General features: G+C 45.8%; 1 protein-coding gene and 1 long non-coding RNA gene across 2 annotated transcripts; one reads left to right on the forward strand and one right to left on the reverse strand.

Annotated features, from left to right (window-relative positions):
• Window positions 1-6,800: 6,800 nt before the first annotated feature.
• LOC140582286 (uncharacterized) lies at window positions 6,801-19,755 on the forward strand. The gene is made up of 3 exons (XR_011985215.1): window positions 6,801-6,996; window positions 18,412-19,208; window positions 19,313-19,755. It is a non-coding gene; the product is annotated as an uncharacterized lncRNA (long non-coding RNA).
• LOC111850848 (early growth response protein 1-like) lies at window positions 15,695-18,616 on the reverse strand. The gene is made up of 2 exons (XM_023825161.2): window positions 18,406-18,616; window positions 15,695-17,919 (listed from the first exon to the last, which is right to left on the reverse strand). The coding sequence occupies exons 1-2, from the start codon at window positions 18,614-18,616 to the stop codon at window positions 16,691-16,693; spliced, it is 1,440 nt and encodes a 479-aa protein (XP_023680929.2). The 3' UTR covers window positions 15,695-16,690.
• Window positions 19,756-20,800: the final 1,045 nt, after the last annotated feature.

Raw genomic sequence — 20,800 nt, forward strand, 5'->3', positions numbered from 1 at the left:
ACAGCTGCCTTGCCTCTGATTGCTATGCCCTGGGGGTCATAACAGACCACAGGACCCTGTAGGTACCTCTCTCTAAATCTCTAATGTGAAACATTATTGTTTTCTCTCTCTCTCTCTCTCTCTCTCTCTCTCTCTCTCTCTCTCTCTCTCCACCAAAATGCCGGGTCCCTCTGGAGCTGATTTCCCCCACAGCTTGATCTGGAGGGCTTCCAGGAGGTTGACTCAGTCAGCTGAGAATGACCCCAGCTAAAACCGCAGGATGCTGGAGCATTCAGCGCTGGAAAGCCCCGCTGAAGCCAATAACTCACACCCACCCTGCGCCGCCACCCGTCCTGATCCAAACCCAGACTCCATGCGCATTTTGGGAGCGCCAATACAACTTCTTGAGCAATTACCAAAACATCCAATGAACTCCACACCCATGCAAAACACTTGAAAATACATGAAACTGCATTTAATTGTTTTTACAGCTGTTGTAAATATTTTTATTGTGCTGTGTATATTTTACCACAGTCTTACTTTATTGGTGCCTTTTACGTTATCGGTCTTCCTGTCTCGCAGCCGGTCACGTCTGGGACCGAATACGGCTCTTTCTCAGGGGGAACGGTAGCATTTTTTCATGAATATTTTGTTCAAAGCATAAATTAGCACACCCGGTAAATCAGTATCCCAGGTGAAATGTATTACTTTTTCGTCACATTTGAGAGGAACATATATTGATATATATCCTCTGGCTCAGGCTTGTGGGTCAATGGTCTGTTGTGGGTTTGAATCCCCTCTGTGGGTATGGGTTTGAATCCCGTCTATGGGTATGGGTTTGAATCTGCCTGAGAAGTGTTTTTGTGCTTGATTTTGTCTCTAAATTGCCCTGAGATGGACTAGCATCCCACAGAAGGTACACGCTGTGCTTCCGAAAACAGGCTTTCAACTTGCTGCAAGCCTGTGCTGGAAAAGTGTTTATGGAAGATACATAGATGGATGGATGGATGGATGGATGGGGGTTAAATGATGTATCATGAGCTGGAATTCTAGGGCCGCCAGCATTGACCGGTGACTAAGCAAAAGTCCATTCCAGCTGTTCTTTCCCACTTCGTCTTTTATTCCTTTACTGGCTCCAAGTTTAAGCCAATGGGAGCCGTTAAAGTCAGCGCTGGGAACTGGGTCACTGAGCAACCAGGCGGTGATTGACAGCTCTCAGTAGCTCCGCCCACCAGTGCCTTGCCAGGCACTCTCGCCCCGCTGCAGTCACCAGGGTAATTTTGTTATTTACATTCGACAGAATCGTGTTAAAAAACTTAGTCGCCACTCTGGTATTCTATCCCCCCCCCTTTCTGGCTCTGTCTCTCTCGCACACACACTGGTTTTGTACGCCCGCCGCCTTCGTATGAGTAATGAAGACACAGGCGTACACCAGCAGGCTATGGGCTGGCTTCGCTTCGCCGTCCTAATAACCAGCCCCTAGCATGTAGTTTTATGTGAGGTCCCAGGCTGGGAAAATGCCTGTAAAGTAATATGACGAAAGAAAGGCAGGGAGCAGTGAACGGTTTTCCCAGGCGCGCGGGTGAGCTGCTGCCACGAAGCCGTAGCTTAGCGTGTGAATGTTTCTGTGTGATGGCGCTCCTGCCGTGGCGTCCGTACCGTGCCCAGTCTACTGCCCGGCGTAACCCTAAACTGGCTCTGTGGGTATTATATCTCTATACAGTAGGGCAGTGTTTCCCAACCCAGTCCTCGGGGGAACCCCGGACGGTCCACGTTTTTGCTCCCTCCCGGCTCCCAGCCAATCAGGAACACCGAATACCTGGTACAGGTGCACTGGGAGCCGAAAGGAAGCGAAAATGTGGACTGTCCGGGGTTCCCCCGAGGACTGGGTTGGGAAACACTGCAGTAGGGTGACCAGATAATCCATGCCATCCCGGACACTTGGAGCCAGGACAGGATTTCCGTGAAAAGGAACTGGATTTCACTTTAGCACCGAGTTCTTGCTGCGTGCTGATTGGTCAGTCTCCTATAATCATACGCGTGTCACTAATGTTAATGTGAAACAGCTGGATGCGTCTTTCATTCAAGGAAACAAACCAGTCAAAGCACAAGAAGAGCTGAACTATTTAGCCAAACACAGGAGCCTTTGGGTTTAAGGTAGTTTGTAAAACCTGAAGTAGCTCAAAGTGTTCAGGGTGACATGGATTGTCTGGTCACCGTACTATAGAGCAGGCGGCCCAGTGTTTAAGGTCATGTGACCAAAATGTCCCCATTTGAGTGAATGTGTCTCAGGAGGGTCTTGCTGCTGTGCCTTTGAACTTTTTATCCATCAGAATGAAAATCAGAATCACGTTTTATTCACCATGTCCAGCCCGAGTTCAAGGAACATTGTTTTCGTCTTATTGGTCCGCAGCCTTGTGTGAAGACCCTCGGAGAGTGAGTGAGGAGATGATTCAGGTAGTTATTTGTTCCTAACAAATAACAAACAAATGGGCAAAGGTGAGCTGTGGCTGAGACTCCCCCCATTCGGCATGGTGGTGCATAAACACCCCCCCCGGAAGTCTGTTCTGGGAAAGGAGTTTTGAGAGTTGGCTGCGAAAGGCCCTGTTACAAGTGTGTCACAAACTATTTTTAATGAAGCCATTGTGTTGAGTCAGACTTTGAATTAAAGGCTTTGGCTCGGTTGCCATGGCGATGTTTCTCCCCAATATGGCATGCGAGTTAATTCCTATCTATCGCTGCGAATGCTCTAGAAACCGAACATCTCCCATTAAACAGCATGAAAAGGCGAAAAACCATTAGACATAAATGCCAGTGTTTCTACTGATATTACATATAATTTGATTTGTATTGGTGCACATCAGTCAATCCAACCACCGTAACCACTGGAATGGAGCATGTCCCAGAATGCACTGGGGTACACCCTGGCTGAGATGCCACTCTGCAGTGATGCCAGGTCTTCTTGCAGACTGCAGCAGGAAACCTACACAGACGCGGCGGGGAAATGCAAACCTGCCGCCCCGGAGATATGAGGACACACTGGGTATTATTATCTATAATGGCGCGGTGTGCAATAGCTTCTCGGCTAACATGCCGTGGACACACCAACAATAACGCCCTTCTGGCGGCGATTCAGACTGGGTTTTGCAGGGGCGTAATGTCACAGGTGTTGGATTTCATCCCCCGGGACGTCTGACAGGCCGGCAGAGGGGGGGAGGGGTTTTACTCAGCGGGATGACACATATTCCCACCCCCAAATCGACATGCTCAGCTGTGTGCAACGAGGATTGCTTCACGCGATACTTTTGTACTGACTGCATAGCTGTGGTGTGCTTTGCAGACTGGGGCTAGGAGATTACCAGTGGCGGGGAGAGGAAGGAGATAGGGATTGTCCTGTATATTATAAGCCCCCCCCCTCTCCCCCCCATACTTTTCCAGAACAGTTTGCTGGCTGTTAAGGTTCAAGTCCATCCTTAGCTGTCATAAGGCCAATGAGTCATCGACTGACCCCGGCTGGTGTTCAGAGCTGGGGGTGACATTACAGACACACACATACACACACACACACACCCTTTGCCGTCTTGTACACGCTCCGCTTTTATGTGTGCTGCCTGATCACATTTCACCATCGTGGCAGGAATGTCCCCGATAATGCTACATAGCATTAGCGACACGCCAGTAGCCCTTTTTCTTCCGTCGGGTCAGTTCAGGTCTCGCTTTGAGTACGGGGGATTCCGCTCTCCGAGTGCCACAGCGATGGCCCGGCGCCGGCCCACTTTGGGAAGGCCGGCAACCGGGGGGCGGTCCGGAAGCCAGACCTGTGTGTCAGCCTCACTGGCACTGAGGGAATGTTCACTACAGGCCATTTTCACAGTCACCCCCCTTTCCAAAGTAGCTTTGGGGGCCCCCATCCATTAAGGAATTTAGGAGCGTGTTATTGTAATTACAGTCACTCTGCGCAGTTTGCCTGGTGGCTGTAGTAGTGGGGGTGGGAGAGTAAGTATATTAGGGTTAGGCTTAGGGTTAGGTTTAGGCTTAGGGTTAGTTTCTGTGGTTGGTGTGGCAGTGGGGGGGAGGCTAGATAAATGAAAATAAAATTTTAATAAAAACAAAAAAACTTGCAACACCTCCCCTCAAATGTGTTAGTACCTTTGTGTCAGAATGCAAAATTTCATATAATTAATGTGTAGGATTAATTAACGTTGCCTGTAGAAAGCAGGACCTCTTTTGGTGTGATGACGGGGAGCGCTTGGCACGACCCCCGGTCGCTGATTTAATAAACTCTATCGCTCCCGGCTAATAGGCAAGCAGCTGCAAGCTGGTTAACATCATCCCCTTTATCCCAGTCTCAGCTAGATCCCAAAGCAACAATCACCGGCAGAACACTATCGCTCGGAATTATTTTCTCATCTCCGAGTTAATCGTTGAGGGAATTGGCTCAATCTTACTACTGAACCCATAAAGAGAGAAAGAGCAGAAATGAAAGATTTCTTTTTCTTTTTTAAAAACCGAATCCCGATTCCCTTGCATTGCATGGTAAAACTCCCGTTACATTAAAGCGATGAAACTAATGTAAAGTTTGGATCTGTGACTTTAGCCACAGGTGTTGACACACTTGAGATTTTCAGTGTTTTACATCATCTTGCAGAACCTAGGACAGGTTTGACAAGTCTGCTCTGCCAGAGGCGATGGTATTGTGTGTTTTTTTGTTATAGGAAAAATATGAAGGCACCGTCTGTCATTACAGGAACGGCACACTGGAGCTTGTGCGTTTTGGCCGTCATTATTAGTTCTGACCCAGATTCCCTGCGAATCTGCTGGTGGTGGTGGTGGGGGGGGGGGGGGGGGGGACTTGGTTGGAGACAGACACAGTACAGGACCTGGGCCTATCATGCAGAATCAGCCTGGTTAGTGTGTGACAATGTCAGTGTAATTGTGAAGGCAAGGACGGTACAAACTGCAAGAGAGAAACTGCAAGCCTGCTTCCTACAGAACAATAACTTGGGAAATGTGCTCAAATGTACGGCGAGTACTTTATGGGTTTATGTAAAAGAAAGTTTGGGCTTCGCTCCTCTTTAAATGGGTCCAGCATGCAGAACGACTTTTGCTGCTAATACAGGCAACCCCTTCTAATTAGTCTGATTACATCATTTAATGAGTATTTCCAGCGTTATCAATGACATATTTAGACTCATATTGGCAAACAAATTGCCTCAGAACTCGAGCAAGCTTATTGTCAAAGATTCGTTTTGCATATGTTTTTGTGTAACGTCTTGGGTTGAATATACACAGATATTCAAAATTCATATATTCATTTACAAGCTAGAAATACATCGCATTTTATCAGCGTCACGGATGCAACATGAAACGCACCTTTGCATGGAATTGCCTCAATCTTTTATCCGAATATGAGGCGCATCTCGCTTGTAGTTTTGGACACGTGTTGCGTTCGGCGCAGTGATTTACGGCAAGACCTAAAGCTTCCTTTTGACAACTCGGGAGCCGGTTGACGTCATTTACGACACATCGCATTAGATCAACGCACAGGAAGGCCGCCTTCAGAACGCCATTGAAACAGAGTCAGCGGAACGACAAAACTCAAAGCGGAATGGGGATGAGGTACAAAGAGCAGCAACTCCTCAAATGAAGAGCGGCGGGCAAACTGTGCAGGTTAAGAGAATGCCGTTATTGTAATGATCTGTAAGCTGTTGCCGTTGCATATTTCTGGATCCTTCCGGCACATTCCTACTAGTGTTTTGCGTGTTGCCTTTCATTGTCTTCCTTCTTCATCTCCTTACCCGCCCACGCAGCCGTTGCGTAACCCTGAGGCCTCCGGGTTCCATCATAACGCTACAGCAAAAGAATAGACAGGGAGGTAATTGTATCTGAACTGCCCCCCCCCCCCCCCCACACACACACACACACTCACACACACTTCTCTCCCCCTGTGTTTTATACATAGTGCTTTCTGGAAAGAGGAGTGACCATGACCAAAGCAATTATGATTATTTTATCTTGAAAAATATCCATCAATCCATCTTCCAAATGCTTATCCCGGTCAGGATTGGGGGGAGCGATGGGGGACCTGGAGCCAATCCCAGACACCACAGGAAACAAGGGTAATTGACCTCCCCCCAAAAATATAATGAATAAATTGAAAACTTATTTATTTTCTTTTGGTAAAATGGCACTAGCCAGTCGGAAGCCCAGCACGTGGTCATGTGACCTCCCACAACCGCACCTCATTCGCCATATGGTGTTCGATTCGCTAGCAACACAATCCCGGAGCACCTCACCGCGGCTGACGTTGGCGGTGAGGAAGAGTACGGGCCGGCCGTGAATGGCTCAAGCTCGCATCGAGCCACATGCTAACCTCTGACACCCCGCCCCCCGCCCCCCCAGCACTCCCGCTGTACCCAGCCTGCGCCGCGTATAAATAACTGAACACCCCGTACCACCCCAGCCCAGCGACACCGGCCCGCTACTGCGTACACGCCCGCTTTATTTAACAAATAATCTGTAAAACCTCCATAATTCTTAACGCCTCTTACAGACAGTGCAGTCATTGCACTAGAAAACCTCAGTCCTGGCTTCTGAGGTTTAAAAAAGAGGGGCGGGGGGGAGGAATTGAGAAAAAAAACATACGCAGAGCTGGTCTGCCAGGGCAGTAGGCCAAGGTAGATGAGGAAACACCATACATAGTCCTAAGGAAGCCGGCAGCCCGGACAGGAAGGTCCTTTTATGGGCATAGAAGTTCTTAACTGGCTTGCCCGGCTGATATTTCCCCGCGCTGGTTGGCTCTCCGAGCGGGATCACGGGGAGAGCGAGCGCTGTAGGGAGATCACAGAGGCAGGCAGGCCGCCGCTGATCTTCATTGCCGCTCCCAGAGCCCAGAGCCATGTCAGAGCTGGGGGGCCGCGGCAGCCAGTCAAGGCGGAGCTGAGCCACGGTTGCCGGGGGAAACGCCCCTGAAGGCTGGTGACGGCGAGGTCCCCTTCCCTCCGTGGGCTTCGGAAGGTAAAGGAGAAGCGCGGGGCGTGTGCACGAGCGCTCGTGTGCGTGTCTGCGTGTGCGTGTCTGCGTGTGCGTGGGCATAAATCACAACAACAGGTGTAAACAGAATTACTGAAGCACGTGATCAGTGTGTAAAGGAAAAAGGAATTTTCATTCCTGAATGGATAATATTTCCAAAACTACGCTACCCTAATGGCAACGATCAAGGGCATTGCTAGGGCTGCCCCTTCCCAAACAAATGTACACTAATAAGTGTTAAATAGTGTTTTCTCTTTTTTCCCATTCAAATCAGACCCTCTCCTGAATATCAGCACATTTCAAGCCCTTTTTCATCATTTAAGCTTCACGCCTTTAAAAACATACGGAAGATGGAATATATAGAGTACATGAATAAATAAGCCGTTAGAATCCATCATCTCCACACCTTTTCCAGATTCCCACCGCATGCTGTAGGTTACGGACCATCTGCAGATGATCAGGACGCTGCTCTGGGCCGGTGTTACCTGCCAAGTCGCATGACTTTCCCACAAGACGTTCACTTTCATAAGCTCCTTCATAAACTTTTCAGAGCCCCTTTCTCATGTCTTCGTCAGCGCAGTGATGTTTTTCGTGCTGGATGTTTACTTCTGCTTTATGAGAAAAGCAAGTGGAACTCGCTGGGCGATGCTGTAACCCGCAGTGTGCGACTCGCAGAGGAACTTTTGGATGTCGAGCGTGTGTTTGATCCGTGTTTGATGGGTTTATTGTTTCAGTGACAACTATGGCTCAGGACTCAGGTGACAAATGATTTCAGCCACTGGAGCAGTGTTTGGTTTATCTTTTTTTGCCTGGTATCTGTATGTCTAAATTCTTTAATGACACCCCCAAATAAAATAAATTCCAGACACCACCCTTCTTCAAATTTCCTCAAGCTCTTGTTAAATTTCTGAATTCATCACGATCGCCTGGGTAACAGACGTCACAGCGAAAACATTGCTCCCAAAATGCATTTCTATTAAACAGCAAATTTTCTCATAACCATGGTCTATTTGTGTGTTTTTAACGAACAGATGAACCGATATGGTTCCAAATGCATTTCAGCTTCGAGCTGGAGGCCAGTCATTGCAACATAAATTCCAGCTGTGGGCTGTATTTAAGATTTGCAAGTAATACTTTATTTGTTAGTTTTTTATTTCAGAAGATAATAACTTTTGAGCAACAGTAAAAATAAGTTGTCACTTAATTTTCTGGCATAATTTACCGACATTGTACTCTGCTCATAAATGTACACGTGAGAATGATCTAGTTTTACCAATCTGTCACTCCCACTGTTACAATAACAACTTCTATATAACATAGATCTGTTATTCATCATCCTTTAAATTTAGCATCTCCCAGTTTTGTCTGCTGTTATACGAACATGATAACAAGCCTGTTCACATTCTAATTACACCCACATGTAGCATGGAAAAAGCTTGCTAACTATTTCTTTGTCATGTCTATAACAATCTATGAACACATTCATGACACATTATAATGCATTCATGAAGCATTATAAATATAGCTATACATATTTTTAAAGAGGTATAACACATTATAGCCATGTTTATTATGCATTATGATTGCTTTATGAAGCTCTCATCTATAATGCACTATAGATACCTTCATAATGCAGTACAGAACATCCTTAATTCTTATACCGACCATTGTAATGCATTATGAAGGTATCAATGAAGGAACTTCATTGGAGGTTATGAGGTATTATAATCAACACTATAATGCCTTATGACTGCCAATAGAAGATGCTGTAATGCTTCATTGATTCTTATACTGGCCATAATAGCGCATTATGAAGGTATATAGAATTATAGATGACAGCTTTAAGTGTCACCAAATGCTCCACTAACATGCACTGTAAACACTGTATAGGTTGTGCAGGATAAGCCGCTTTACAGTCTCTGCCCTGTTTGCTGAACTGAAGTGTATCTGGAAAATTAAACAATGCCAGCGGCAGAATTTCATAAAGTAGCAGTGTTTATTCAGGCGTGCCTTTCCAGAAGATTCTTCACTCCTGAGGTCATTGCCCAGTGGCTAGGAGACGCGACCTACAGGACGACATGCACTGTCTTGACTGTTTCTCTTTGAGTGCTTGTAACTAACAATACAAGCCAATACAGTGAAACACTCACTTCTCTGCATGCTCGACACCTCCCACCTGCGTCTCCATAAATTTGATATCTCTACAATTTTCCCATTCTGTGGGTGGTTAGGAGGCAAATCAACAGTAAAAACTGCACCTGTTTTGGAGAGGAACACCCCTTCTGCAGAAACTATGAGAGCCTGGTTTGACTGGGATCACATACTGGAAATGTCACCAGTGACAGTCGAGATTTCTTGGGCCATAAAAGAAGTCAAAACAATTTTAAGTCCTCAGTAATCCACAGGATAACAGACATGCTTTCTTCATATGGTTCCCCGATGAATAGTGAAAAGAAAGAGTAGCCCAAAACTGCCCCAAAAGCTCACTGGATAACATGGATAAAGTTCCAGTTTGATAAAAGAGCTTCCACACTAGCCGAAGACACACACATAACAGATCGACACAGAGAGGAGAAAGAGGTAGTTTTTAAAGTAGCAGCTGTATAAAAACACCTCACTCAGGAGCGATTAAGAACAGGGCTGTGAAATATTTGCAGGGAACAGTCTCTAAAGACCACGGACTCCCCAAACCTTTTAAAAATGAAATGCTGCTTTGTTTGTCATTTACACAAGTATGAGAACAGCTTCATTGGAATTCTTTACCTTTTCCCGATATTCCCTCATCTCTCTTTAGAGAAATGCTGTCTCGACTGAGAGCTGTCACAATCTGCTCCACCCTGCCGTTCCTGTGGGCACCAGCAGATGGAGCTCCTGCTGCCCCTGCACCCTCCTTCCATGGCCTGTAGTATTAACTGCCCACACCTGTCCCTCGTTACCCCCTCGTTAGTTGTGTATATAAGCGCCTCCCTGTCCTGTGTTCTCCAGTCCGGTCATTATCCCCTGCATTTGTCTTGACTGTCTCCCATCCTTTGCTGGCTTGTTCCCTAAATTAGGTTCTGAAACAAGGGGTGAAATACAAAGAGCTGGGTCCTGTCTTGCTGTTTGCACCCGCTGATATAAAAACAATGTAGCAGGTCTAAGTGCAGGGTTAAGCCATTTGTCTGGCTTAGGTTAAGGGCCTCACTCAAAGGAAGACGTGACTCTTCTGCCAAGGAGGGGATCTTGAACCGATGTCCTTCCGGTCACAGGCACAGAGGCCTATCCCGCTGAGCCACACAGCGCCCCCCGCAGCCCAAGAAAAGAACCCAAGCTGAGATTTATTACAGGTTTATTATCGGTTCCCAGGCAAGGCGAGTGGGTGATACAGCACAGAAATGCATCGGAGTAGGAAGCTGGGATCCACCCGGGGCTCCGGGAACGAGAGCTGCTGCAGAGACGGGTTTATGAATGAAAGCTGGAGAGTATAATATGGCGGCTCCCCACTGAAATGTGCGTTAAAACACCCATTTATCACTCGCTTCTCGGTTCCCTGGAGGGTCGCTTTGGTGGGACAGCTGCGATGGCCCTGCTGGCACCAGGTCGGTCACCTTCTGGGTGCGGAGACCAAGAGTGGGCTAGCGGTCCCGTGTAATAGCAACAGGTAGCTAGGTACTAGATTTTTTATAAGATGGGAGGCCAACTGATGGACTACAATTCAAACAGTGTGGCCAACCTTATCATTAGCCAATGATATGTTTTGAATCCGTGAGTGACATGGGAGTCAGCCAATCAGCTTCCAGCTGGAGTTGGTGGCCCTGCCCCTTTATAGCCCCTGCACAGGTAGCATAGCGACACCAGTAAAACATCTGAATGTAAAAATTGGTAAAAAAAAAAATTAGTCACTGGAAAGTCTAAATACGTGTGTCAGCAAACCAGCAAAGTGACATCAGCTCTGGATGTCACTGGATCTTAATAACCAGGCTTGTTTACCTCCGTGAGTCTGCATACGGGGAAGGGAGCTCCTCTTATTTCCCTTCACGCAAAGGTGGAGGTGGAGAAGCATTTCATGCGTGTGTGTGTGTGTGGCAAAGAAAACTTGAAACTTGAGTAGCATCGCAGATTTCTTCAGACGCGTTCACAGCAGAGCTGATGACGTCCATCAAGCTAACACTTTCTTTACAGTGTATTTGGCGATGTAATCTTTACTCATATCGTTGTAGTTAATTTGCGCACAGGTAAATTCCAGAATAAAAGAAAGTGAGCATACATAAACTATACGGACAGGAATACTGAGTTAGATTGGCCGACACTGAGTCCTGACCTCAACCCCATCAAACACCTTTGGGATGAACTAGAATGGAGATCGTGAGCCAGGCCAACATCAGTGCCTGACCTCACAAATGCTCTTCTGGATGAATGGGCAAATTTGAAATGGGCATTTCCACAGATACGCTCCAAAATGTTGTGGAAAATCTTCTTAGAAGAGTGGCAGCTGTTATAGCTGCAATGGGGGAAACGACTCCATACTCATGCCTATAGATTTAGGATGGGATGTCAAGTTCCTGTAGCTGTAATGACTAAGTGTCCCAATACTTTTGTCCAAATAGTGTATAAATCACTTGGACCTCCGCAGGCACCCAGAATAGATGTCATAAAGCATTAGAATACTGTCTAGAACTCTAGAAAAATTCCATTTTATGTTTTGTTGCTGGCAGAAAACGTTGACGGCTATAGGACCCCCCATTGGTGTTAAAGTCAGCTGGTGAATTGGTTAGTAAGGCATAATTTACATGATTTTCACATTCAAAAAGTCATCCATTAATCCTCATTAACCTCTGTGGATGTAATATTGAAATCCTAGAGCATTAATATAGAAATGCTTCACCATAGGATGAACACAATGTCTCAGAATTGCTGTGCTGTGCTCAGAATTTAAACCATGTCAGAACAATGTCGCCCACGTTGTAACAGAGTCAGAAAACACCTTCTTCGTGGGAAATAAGCCATTGGGCCTGCAGGTTGTGCTGTTTGCTTGACACGCTCTCATCCACTTGTTCAGGACAGGCTGATGGATGACTGATCTGACCACATGACTCAGGAAGCCATGGTGTGTGATATTCACACCGCCCGACTCATAAACATGCACTTCAGGTCTGCTATTGTGAAGTTCTTGACAAACTGTATCTGATGAAACTGCTGATCACTCGACGATAACATATTTGTGTGATGGCATGTGGCGGGAGAGGAAGATGAACATCACCATTTGGGAATGTTCCATCTCTGCCTCAGTCGTCACTGTAAAAATGGAATTTTGTTAATAAGAAAAAGATATTGACAAAAAATTCCATCATCTTACATTACTGCTTTAGTGATAATGGACTGGACCACGTAAGGATATTATTTCACTTGCCAATAGCTATGAAGGCATCATTTATCCACTTGCTTATAATGTATACTTCTCAACAAATAGGGCAATGTGCTGAAAAACACAATGATCATTGGTTCGAATCCCTGGGAATGCACGTAAACAAACCGCAACCCTTCCTCCTACTGTAAGCTGTTTGGGATAAAATTATCAGAAAAATGTGAATGTAATGCTTTAAGCATCAGACCCCTCCAGAGAGGTATTCCATAAAGCAGGATTTCTTGCTTAGCCAGATAACTTATCATTGTCGTGTTGTTGTGCTATACGTAAGTCAACGAAGATACAGTCCATTTAGAGCAGACTATCTTAAATCCAAGAAGTTATCCGGCTAAGCAAGAAATCTCATTTGGTGGAACACACCCCAGAACTGAGGGTCAGAATGATGTGGGGGTACAAAAATCTGAAGTTTGCTGAATTGGCGTTTCTACATTATAAATTCACTTCCTAACCCTGGTCAAGGTCACAAGGGGCTGGCCAATGAAAAACCTGTATCTCCTAAAATCGATTATTTCCGGAGGTTGCAAAAAACCTGAAGCTAATTTATAAAATAAACTGAAAACAACACGAGGCAGCCTTACCATCAGCGAACGGTTTCGTGTTGTAAATGGACTCAAGTGGATTGTTGTCAGAGACATGAATAAGTCAGTGTCAACAAGATACAAACTAATCTCGCTTTATATTCACAATTCTTAACACAATGATGTTAATTTGCTAGCTATTTAGCTATCGCTGTTATGTTGCGAAAAAAAAGAACTCAATAATGTAACCTATACAAACGACCATCATTAATGCAAATGTTAAGTAGGACAAGCAACAATATTAGTTAAATAGATGACTTTATGTAACATTTCTTCATTGGTTAGTTAGATGTCAAACGCTATCAGTGGACTGATAGGAGAATGGGCGTATTCCATCTATATTTTTAAAAAATCACCGTTGTGAAATACATAGCATGCAGTTTTCCTTGGACGGGGACAATATTCAAATAGGTGCTTTTTTTATTGATGTATTTGTATTTATGATGCGTTAATGTGCATTATGACGATTTATAACGATTTATGCACATTAAGTTTGTTATTTGATAGGCCACACAGAGCCTGCAACAGGCCTGAAAGTGCAGCTCGACAAGGTTCCCGGTCAGCGGAAGGCACGGCGCCTGGGAGCAGGGTTAAGGCGGCACATTGCATGCTCACGCTGTTGACATTTCAGTAATTGCTTTCCCTTCAGAAGGTATGGACACCTTTTGGGGGAGTTCAGAAGTCATCAGGAATCTCATCTGTCGGCCATTCCTGGGTCAGCGGCTTAAGGTGTCTTTTAATGTGTTAGCGATGTCACATGTTCGTGCATCGGTCGCGAAAATCGCTTAACGAATCAACTAATTTAGTCACATTCCTGAGTTTCAGGCCGTCGCTCGATTTTCCTTTGATGCTGCCACAGATTTCTTGCTGTGGAGACGCATACCGGCTGTAGGAGGTCATAACTGCTTAAACTTGGAAAGTGTACAGTTGGCAACACAGCAGCAATAGTTTTTAACGGCGTGGGAAAGAGTGTATTAGAAAAAAAAAAGGCCTATAGTTTGGGGGAGATGCTACCTGTTCTATATACAGCTCTAGAAAAAGTTAAGAGACCACTCTATGTTTTTTTAAATATCTGCATTTTTAAATTCTGGTCCTGCTGGCAGAAGGCTACACTGCGAGGGAGGTTATTTCCAGGTTCAAAATGTCTAAGACAGCAGGACACAGGAACAAGGTGAAGCACGAGGCACTGGGAACGACCAGAAGCCAGCCAGTTAGAGGGCAGAAGTGAGTTTCTACTGCCAGAGATGACTGTCAACTTACCCGGCAGTGCCTCAAAAATCGGAGGATGACCTCAAGTGAAAATGGGAAAAGGAATGGGAAACATTAATTGTGGGTGTGAAGTGCACTGCTAGGACAGTTCATATCAGGCTCCTAGAAGCAGGATTGAAGTCCCATAAAGCAAGGAAGAAGCCCTTCATTAATGAGAAACAGGGAAGAACCAGGCTGCAGTTTGCAGTTTATATATATATATATGTGTGTGTGTGTGTGCGCGAGCGGGTGTGTGTGTGTGTGTGTGTGTGTGTGTGTGTATTTTTACATCTCTACTGCTTAATATTGGCAGTACTTTGATCTAGCAAAAAATATATATGAATGTATGTATAAAGGAATATATATATAGAGAATAATGAAAAAAAAATGTAATCGATGCCACCAATACCACTCTCTGCGCTGTATGTCAGTGTATCAGGGTCTCAATAGTCCAGTCATATGTGTATAATGTTGACATAAGGCGAGACAACTGAATGCAGGGTGCATTCAGTTTAAAAATTATTTCATTTTTCATTCTATTTATTGTCTTTTGTATCCCTCTCTTGATTATATGTTTAATTGTTTACCTCACGCACCAAAACAAATTCCTCATACATTTTTCACTTGGTGAGTAAAAGGGTTCTGATTCTGATTTCTGATTCTGCATTCTGATTCTGCATTTTGATTCTGAATTCTGATTCGGCATTCTGATTCTGCATTCTGATTCTGAATTCTGATTCAGATTCTGAAGCACAGGGCACAGTAATGAGCAGCTGGTAAGGTACAGCAGCACGGAAAGGAAGGATAGCTTCGGGCACAGACCTGTACAGGAATGAAATGAGGCTGTGTGTATCCACACACTCGACCTGCCAAGATCTGTTTGCTTGCCTGTAGACATCACAGCATCTGAAATATAGAACAACATGTTCTGGAATCCTTCTTGGGGAGATCGTTTTGAAATAGCTCAGGACCTCAGTGTTGAGGTGCAGTGGCATGTCTGTGTAAAAAGTCCTCATTCTTTTGGACCACAAATGACATGAAATCCCAGCTCTGTATCAACTAAGAATGACATTTTGTTCATGTCCGAGGCCAAGGATCACTTAATGGGTCATAACAGCCTCGGTTAAAATATTTAATGCATGAATACAACAAGGACTCTGGCAATTTAACATAGAAGGTTTGGGCGATGACTAGTTTTTCATCTACAGCTATAAAAATGCAGCTTGGTTACTAAATCTCTGTAATGCCAAATGGTGATCGGAGTTCAATTTAAAATTTAATATTTTCAATATGACTTCAATTTAATGTCTGTTTCTATAAGATACTTTATTTGTGAGGAACATGTACTGCGATGCAGAAAATTACTTGATATTTAAATAGAATCTTTTCAAAATTTTACTTAATTTTTTTATAAAGAAAATGTAAGTCGGAAGAGATCAGTGACAATTGAAAAGATATTTTATGCATACTTTATTAATATTTCTTCTCTGAAAGGAGAATTCTTAACAGCAACTGACCCATTCGTGAAAGCGCATTCAATGTGTTTTGAAGCCAAAACAGTCACTTTATTTAGCAAACACAATTACAAAATAGAAATTACCACAAAATAATGAGTTGCATGTAAAACACATTTAAAAAATTATGCCTACTCAGTAGGTAACTACGTACAACATTCCAACCCTGAAGATAATTACATTTCTGATACAAAAATATAGGTATGAAATTTCCTTTTTTGGTTACATTCTAGTTGTGAAATTGAGACCTCAAGTATTGTCTAATTGCCCCTTAAAATCCTACGTATGTAATAGTATCATTTCAGATGCGTCAAATCTGTTCATGTACTTTAAATTGTGACATTTAACAGCCAGAGTGGCATTTCAGAAGGCACCAAAACTGCAAGTTTCTCTTTCAAACAGATCATTTCTCTTTGTAACATAATGCCTAATCATGTGAAGAAAGGGGAGAGATTGAACCTGTCATATTTACAGAAAAGAGAAAATTAAATGACAACGATTCTCGCACATGCTTGTTGTACACAGACCTGAAATGAATCGCGACAGGGAGGAAATATTCATAAGCTACATGTCAGCTAACTCTGAATTGTACAATGTAAATATGCGAAAACATTTCACATTGATAGTACCGACGGACGTAAAGCAAAAACATGGCACATTTACGACATACGAACACCTTATGTATATCGTAGAAGTCTCTAAATGCGTATCTCTGCTTAATTGTCCTTGAGTTGGAGATGCTAAGCAGACAGAGAAGCCAAGAATCTCTCAATCTTTTTGTCTTTAGAAAGTCTATTTTGCGTAAGAAGTGGAGAGGTCTCCTTTTGTCGTATTTGTGTTTGAAGACGAGGGATGAGCCGGGCAAAAAGTGCTTTTCCAGTTTTGTTTTTTTCCGTCATTTTGTCCAGAACTGAGAGTCGTGTAATCTGAGGACCTCAGCAGATGTCAGTTGTTCTTGGGGAGACGGTGGACTGGCCATCGGGGCTGTTGACCGGGGGGCTGTACAAGGCGGTAGGGAGGGTGGAGGGGAATGTGGCAGCTACTTGGGTGGAGAACGTGCCGGATGGGTAGGCGGTGGCAGCGGACTGGGTCGGATAGGAGCTGTGTACTGGTGAGGCATAGCAGGAGGGTACTGGGGAGGGGTAAGAGGAGACAGGGGAGGGATAAGATGTGACGGGGGAGGGGTAGCTGGATGCAGGTGAGGGCATGGAGACGGGGCCCACCACCTTCTCCACCTTCTTCTCCTTCTGCCGCAGGTGGATCTTGGTGTGCCTCTTGCGCTCGTCGCTGCGGGCGAACTTGCGGCCGCAGACGTCGCAGGCGAAGGGCTTCTCGCCGGTGTGCGTGCGGATGTGCGTGGTCAGGTGGTCGCTGCGGCTGAAGTTGCGCATGCAGATGCGGCACTGGAAGGGCTTCTGGCCCGTGTGGATGCGGATGTGGCGCGTCAGCTCGTCCGAACGGGAGAAGCGGCGACTGCAGCTCTCCACGGGGCAGGCGTAGGGGCGCTCGTGGGGCGGCGTCTTGCTGGTGCGGTTGGGGTACTTTCGGACCTGCCGGGGCTTGGTTACCTGCGACTGTTCCACACACTTTAAGTCCTGTGATCCCGTCTGAGAGGCGAACGCCCGAATGGTGGACAGGGGCGTGAGACAGAGCTGCCCCGATTGCGACTGGAAGGGCTTTTGATCAGGGGGCACCAGACTGGAGTCGGTCTGTTGTTGGGGGAAGAGGTAGTCAGGGATAATGGGGACCGGGAAGCTGGTGGTCTTCCCGCCCGTGTAGGCTGGGGGCGGATATGGGATGGCACAGCCTGTGGGGCTCGGGAATGCCTGGCTATGCTCCGGAAGAAGGTTGGAGTTGCTGGCGGCCTGGGTGGGCGCGGCGGAGTAGATGGGGTTGGATTCCCCATGGTGGGCGGAGCAGCTCATGTTGGCCTGGCAGGAGGAGCTGACCGAGGAGGTGGACGAGGAGGAAGCAGAGGGGTTGGAGATCCCCATCAGGCCACTGACCAGGCTGAGGAGGGGCTCGGGGCAGAGGCTGCCCCCGCAGGTGGCTGTGGGTTCGAGGGTGAAGCGTCCAGTGTAGGAGAGTGGGGGCAGGCGCTGGCTGGGGTAGCTCTGCTCCACAAAGGACTTCTCGTAGCTGACCGCGATATCTGGCAGCGTGTCTGCAAGGGGGGGGTTACAAAAAAAATAGGGGGAGTTAATAATGATCAGCAGTGGGTCCAGCTCCATGCCACTCAGAACTCAAGCCAGCGTGGAGGAGAATCCCGCTGGCAGAAATTCCCAAGCCGACCCGATATCGTCTGACGCAACATTGGAACATCCCCCCACTCAGTCCGTCCCAGAGCAGCCTGGGGTCTAACGCATCACGCCTGTCCTGACTTTCTGCTGCCTAAGCGCTCTTAGTAATCAAAGCTGCACAACTGCCCCTTACTTATTGCTCTAAATAAATGCAAGATCAACATTTAGACCCCAGCACATTCTGCGTATCATTAATACCCTTTGGTGTACTTGTCTACAAATTAACTAAAAGAATGATAAGCTGCTAAGACCTTTTAAAAAAACGATATTTGCATTAAAATGACAGGGTTTGCATTTTAGAAACATAGCTTTGCGTGATTCCTTTCATAAAGTTAAGAGGCTGATCTTACCTCCAGCCAGGTGGTCATACTGTTCTCCAGGATCCCCGGTCCCGAACCCAGCACCTTCTGGCGCAGAGGCGGCAAGGAAGGGTGTCCCGGCAGAGTGGAGAAGCATGATGTCTTCCAGCTTGGGGTAGCTATCCATGGGCGACTGAGGAAAGCTCAGGGGCTCTGAGATCTGGAGCGTGGGTAGAAGCATCTCAGTTTTAGCAGCACACATTCTTCAGGAAGCTGCTGCCGTGAATGAGGAGCAGTGGGGAAACACCACCACGCCTTTGAGAAGATGCTGCCTCTCTCTCTCTATCTGCTGCTGCAAGGCCACACCGCTGCAGGATATCCAGGGCACTCAGGATCTCAGCCTTTTTTCTTCTTAGGCAGCAAAAAATAAAAACAAAAACACTAGTTCAACAATCAGATGAGTCCAGCTTGTTATCTTCAAAATATTAGGATGCAATGGTTAATTAGTTGTAACCATTTGTTGTTGTTTACTTTTTAAAATTTAGAAACTTTTTTTCACTTGTGTATTTCTGTGGGTCTAATGCTTTTTTCGGAGGGAGACCGAAATATGGCTTTAAGTCACTGTTTCTATCGCTCTGCTTCTAATGTTTCTATTAGGCGCTCTGGGCTCTTTCACGTTTCAGAGGATCCCCACTCCTTTATATAGGCTCTCCTGCCGTGACGTAGATGTCCGTATTTGGACTGGAGGAAGCCCATATTTAGGCACTGCGGTGGAAGACACACGGAGCTTGCCAAGCGGAATACGGAGAGCGGAGAAACCGTAAAGAGAGCAATTGCAGCGCACGAATATAAATGTACGTGGTTTACACTTTGGTTGAGGATACTGACACACAAATGGCACATTATCAGTGAGTTCTCAAGCGGCGGGCTCGGCTGAACGCAAATTTCTCTTTTGTAGAAGCACGGTATTTTGGCGGAAGCCCCAGCGCCGGAGCGACATATAAGGTCATGCTTAGACTTGGCTTCCGGTGGGCTGCCACTTCCTTGCCCTTATTTGGAGTTTCCTGAGATGGTGCTGATCAGAGCTTGGCAGTGAATGAGAGACCGAGGCGCAACTGAAGGCCTGCGCTCAAGGGGAATTACAAATGTCAGCATTCTGCTTCTCACTTTCAAAAGCGCTGGCGACCAATATTGACAGGCCTTTTAAACTATTTACAACTTTCAATTCATTTTGATTTCATTTAGAATAATGCAAAAAAAGGAAATGAATAAGAATGTAGCAGAAACTCATTTCTTAAAGGTCTGCAACACATATTTTCACTGTATAATTCCAAATTTACAATTTAACAAATTTCTGTATGTTTTTATAATATATTATAAAAAGACAACAGCCACAGCAACATCAACAACAACAATAATAATAATAATAGAAAGAAAAATAATAATAAAGAAACCGTGTTTGTCCTTGTATGTATGTTTTTTGTCACCCTCTGCATGTCAGCCACGATGGCAGTGGGTACAGAAAGACACATCGCCACGCTTTAATTCCAGCGCGCGAGCATGAAGCGCAGTATGTAAAACTGAACGACTCCTCGGGGATATGGGATGCATTTGGTCCCTTTGCCATCACTAGAGCCAGCAGATGCTACCGCTACCCACTTTTCACAGGGATGAAACTGCGAAATTCATGCGTGCGCTGTCGTATATATTGTATAACAAACTGGAAGCCCCTGTTGCTTACTCAGTGCTGACACACAGACATTTATTGTCCGCTGATTCTCACCTTCAACAGCACCATAAATATAACGTAAAACAGTAAATAGGAAGGATTCATAGCAATTCGGAGCGGTAAATGTTTATTATAAATATTCTTGCTCACTAAAAATATTCACATACCTTATAACGTACTCAGACAGGGTACTGCATGGCCTTATAAATTAATCTCACAAAAAAGCGGCCAGCCGAAAGACTGACTCAGATTGAGGACCGGAGAAATAAGCAACTTGCATTTTCATCAGTTAGCAGTTTTTGGGTCGGCTACGGGGTCCTCTCCAAGTCTGAAGATGGACAGCAGAACAAGCAGCGCATTTGCCTGCCCCCTCACTGCATACCGCCGCAAACTTACGGCTCTGCCCGCTCACATAGACTTATTAGAGAATTGTGAGTCACACGTGGTTTGAAGTGATGACTGAGCGTCCGATGTGCAGGACGGAGCCCGGATTGATCTTCCGGGGAATACCGCTCCAGTGCACGGCTCACCGGCCCTAATGAGGCAGGCTTGCCGGCTGCGACGCCGTCTCACGCCGCCGTTTTGCCGATCGGCCCGAAACACAAACGCTGTTGATCGACTCAGGCGGTTCAGAGCTGCGGCACAACGTTAGGGCAGGATTAACGGATCGCGTGTTTGACAAAAAAGTAGCATAGTGCAGGGCACTGCCATGAAATA

This window comes from Paramormyrops kingsleyae, chromosome 24 (assembly GCF_048594095.1).
Source record: "Paramormyrops kingsleyae isolate MSU_618 chromosome 24, PKINGS_0.4, whole genome shotgun sequence".
Lineage (NCBI taxonomy): Eukaryota > Metazoa > Chordata > Actinopteri > Osteoglossiformes > Mormyridae > Paramormyrops > Paramormyrops kingsleyae.

What these genes read in the sequence shown, in the direction of transcription:
- LOC111850848 (XM_023825161.2), bottom strand. Translation starts at nt 18,616, where the DNA reads ATGTGTGCTGCTAAAACTGAGATGCTTCTACCCACGCTCCAGATCTCA. An exon ending in GTATGACCACCTGGCTGGAG is followed by an intron (nt 17,920 to 18,405) that starts GTAAGATCAGCC and finishes CCCCCCTTGCAG; the next exon opens with ACACGCTGCCAGATATCGCG.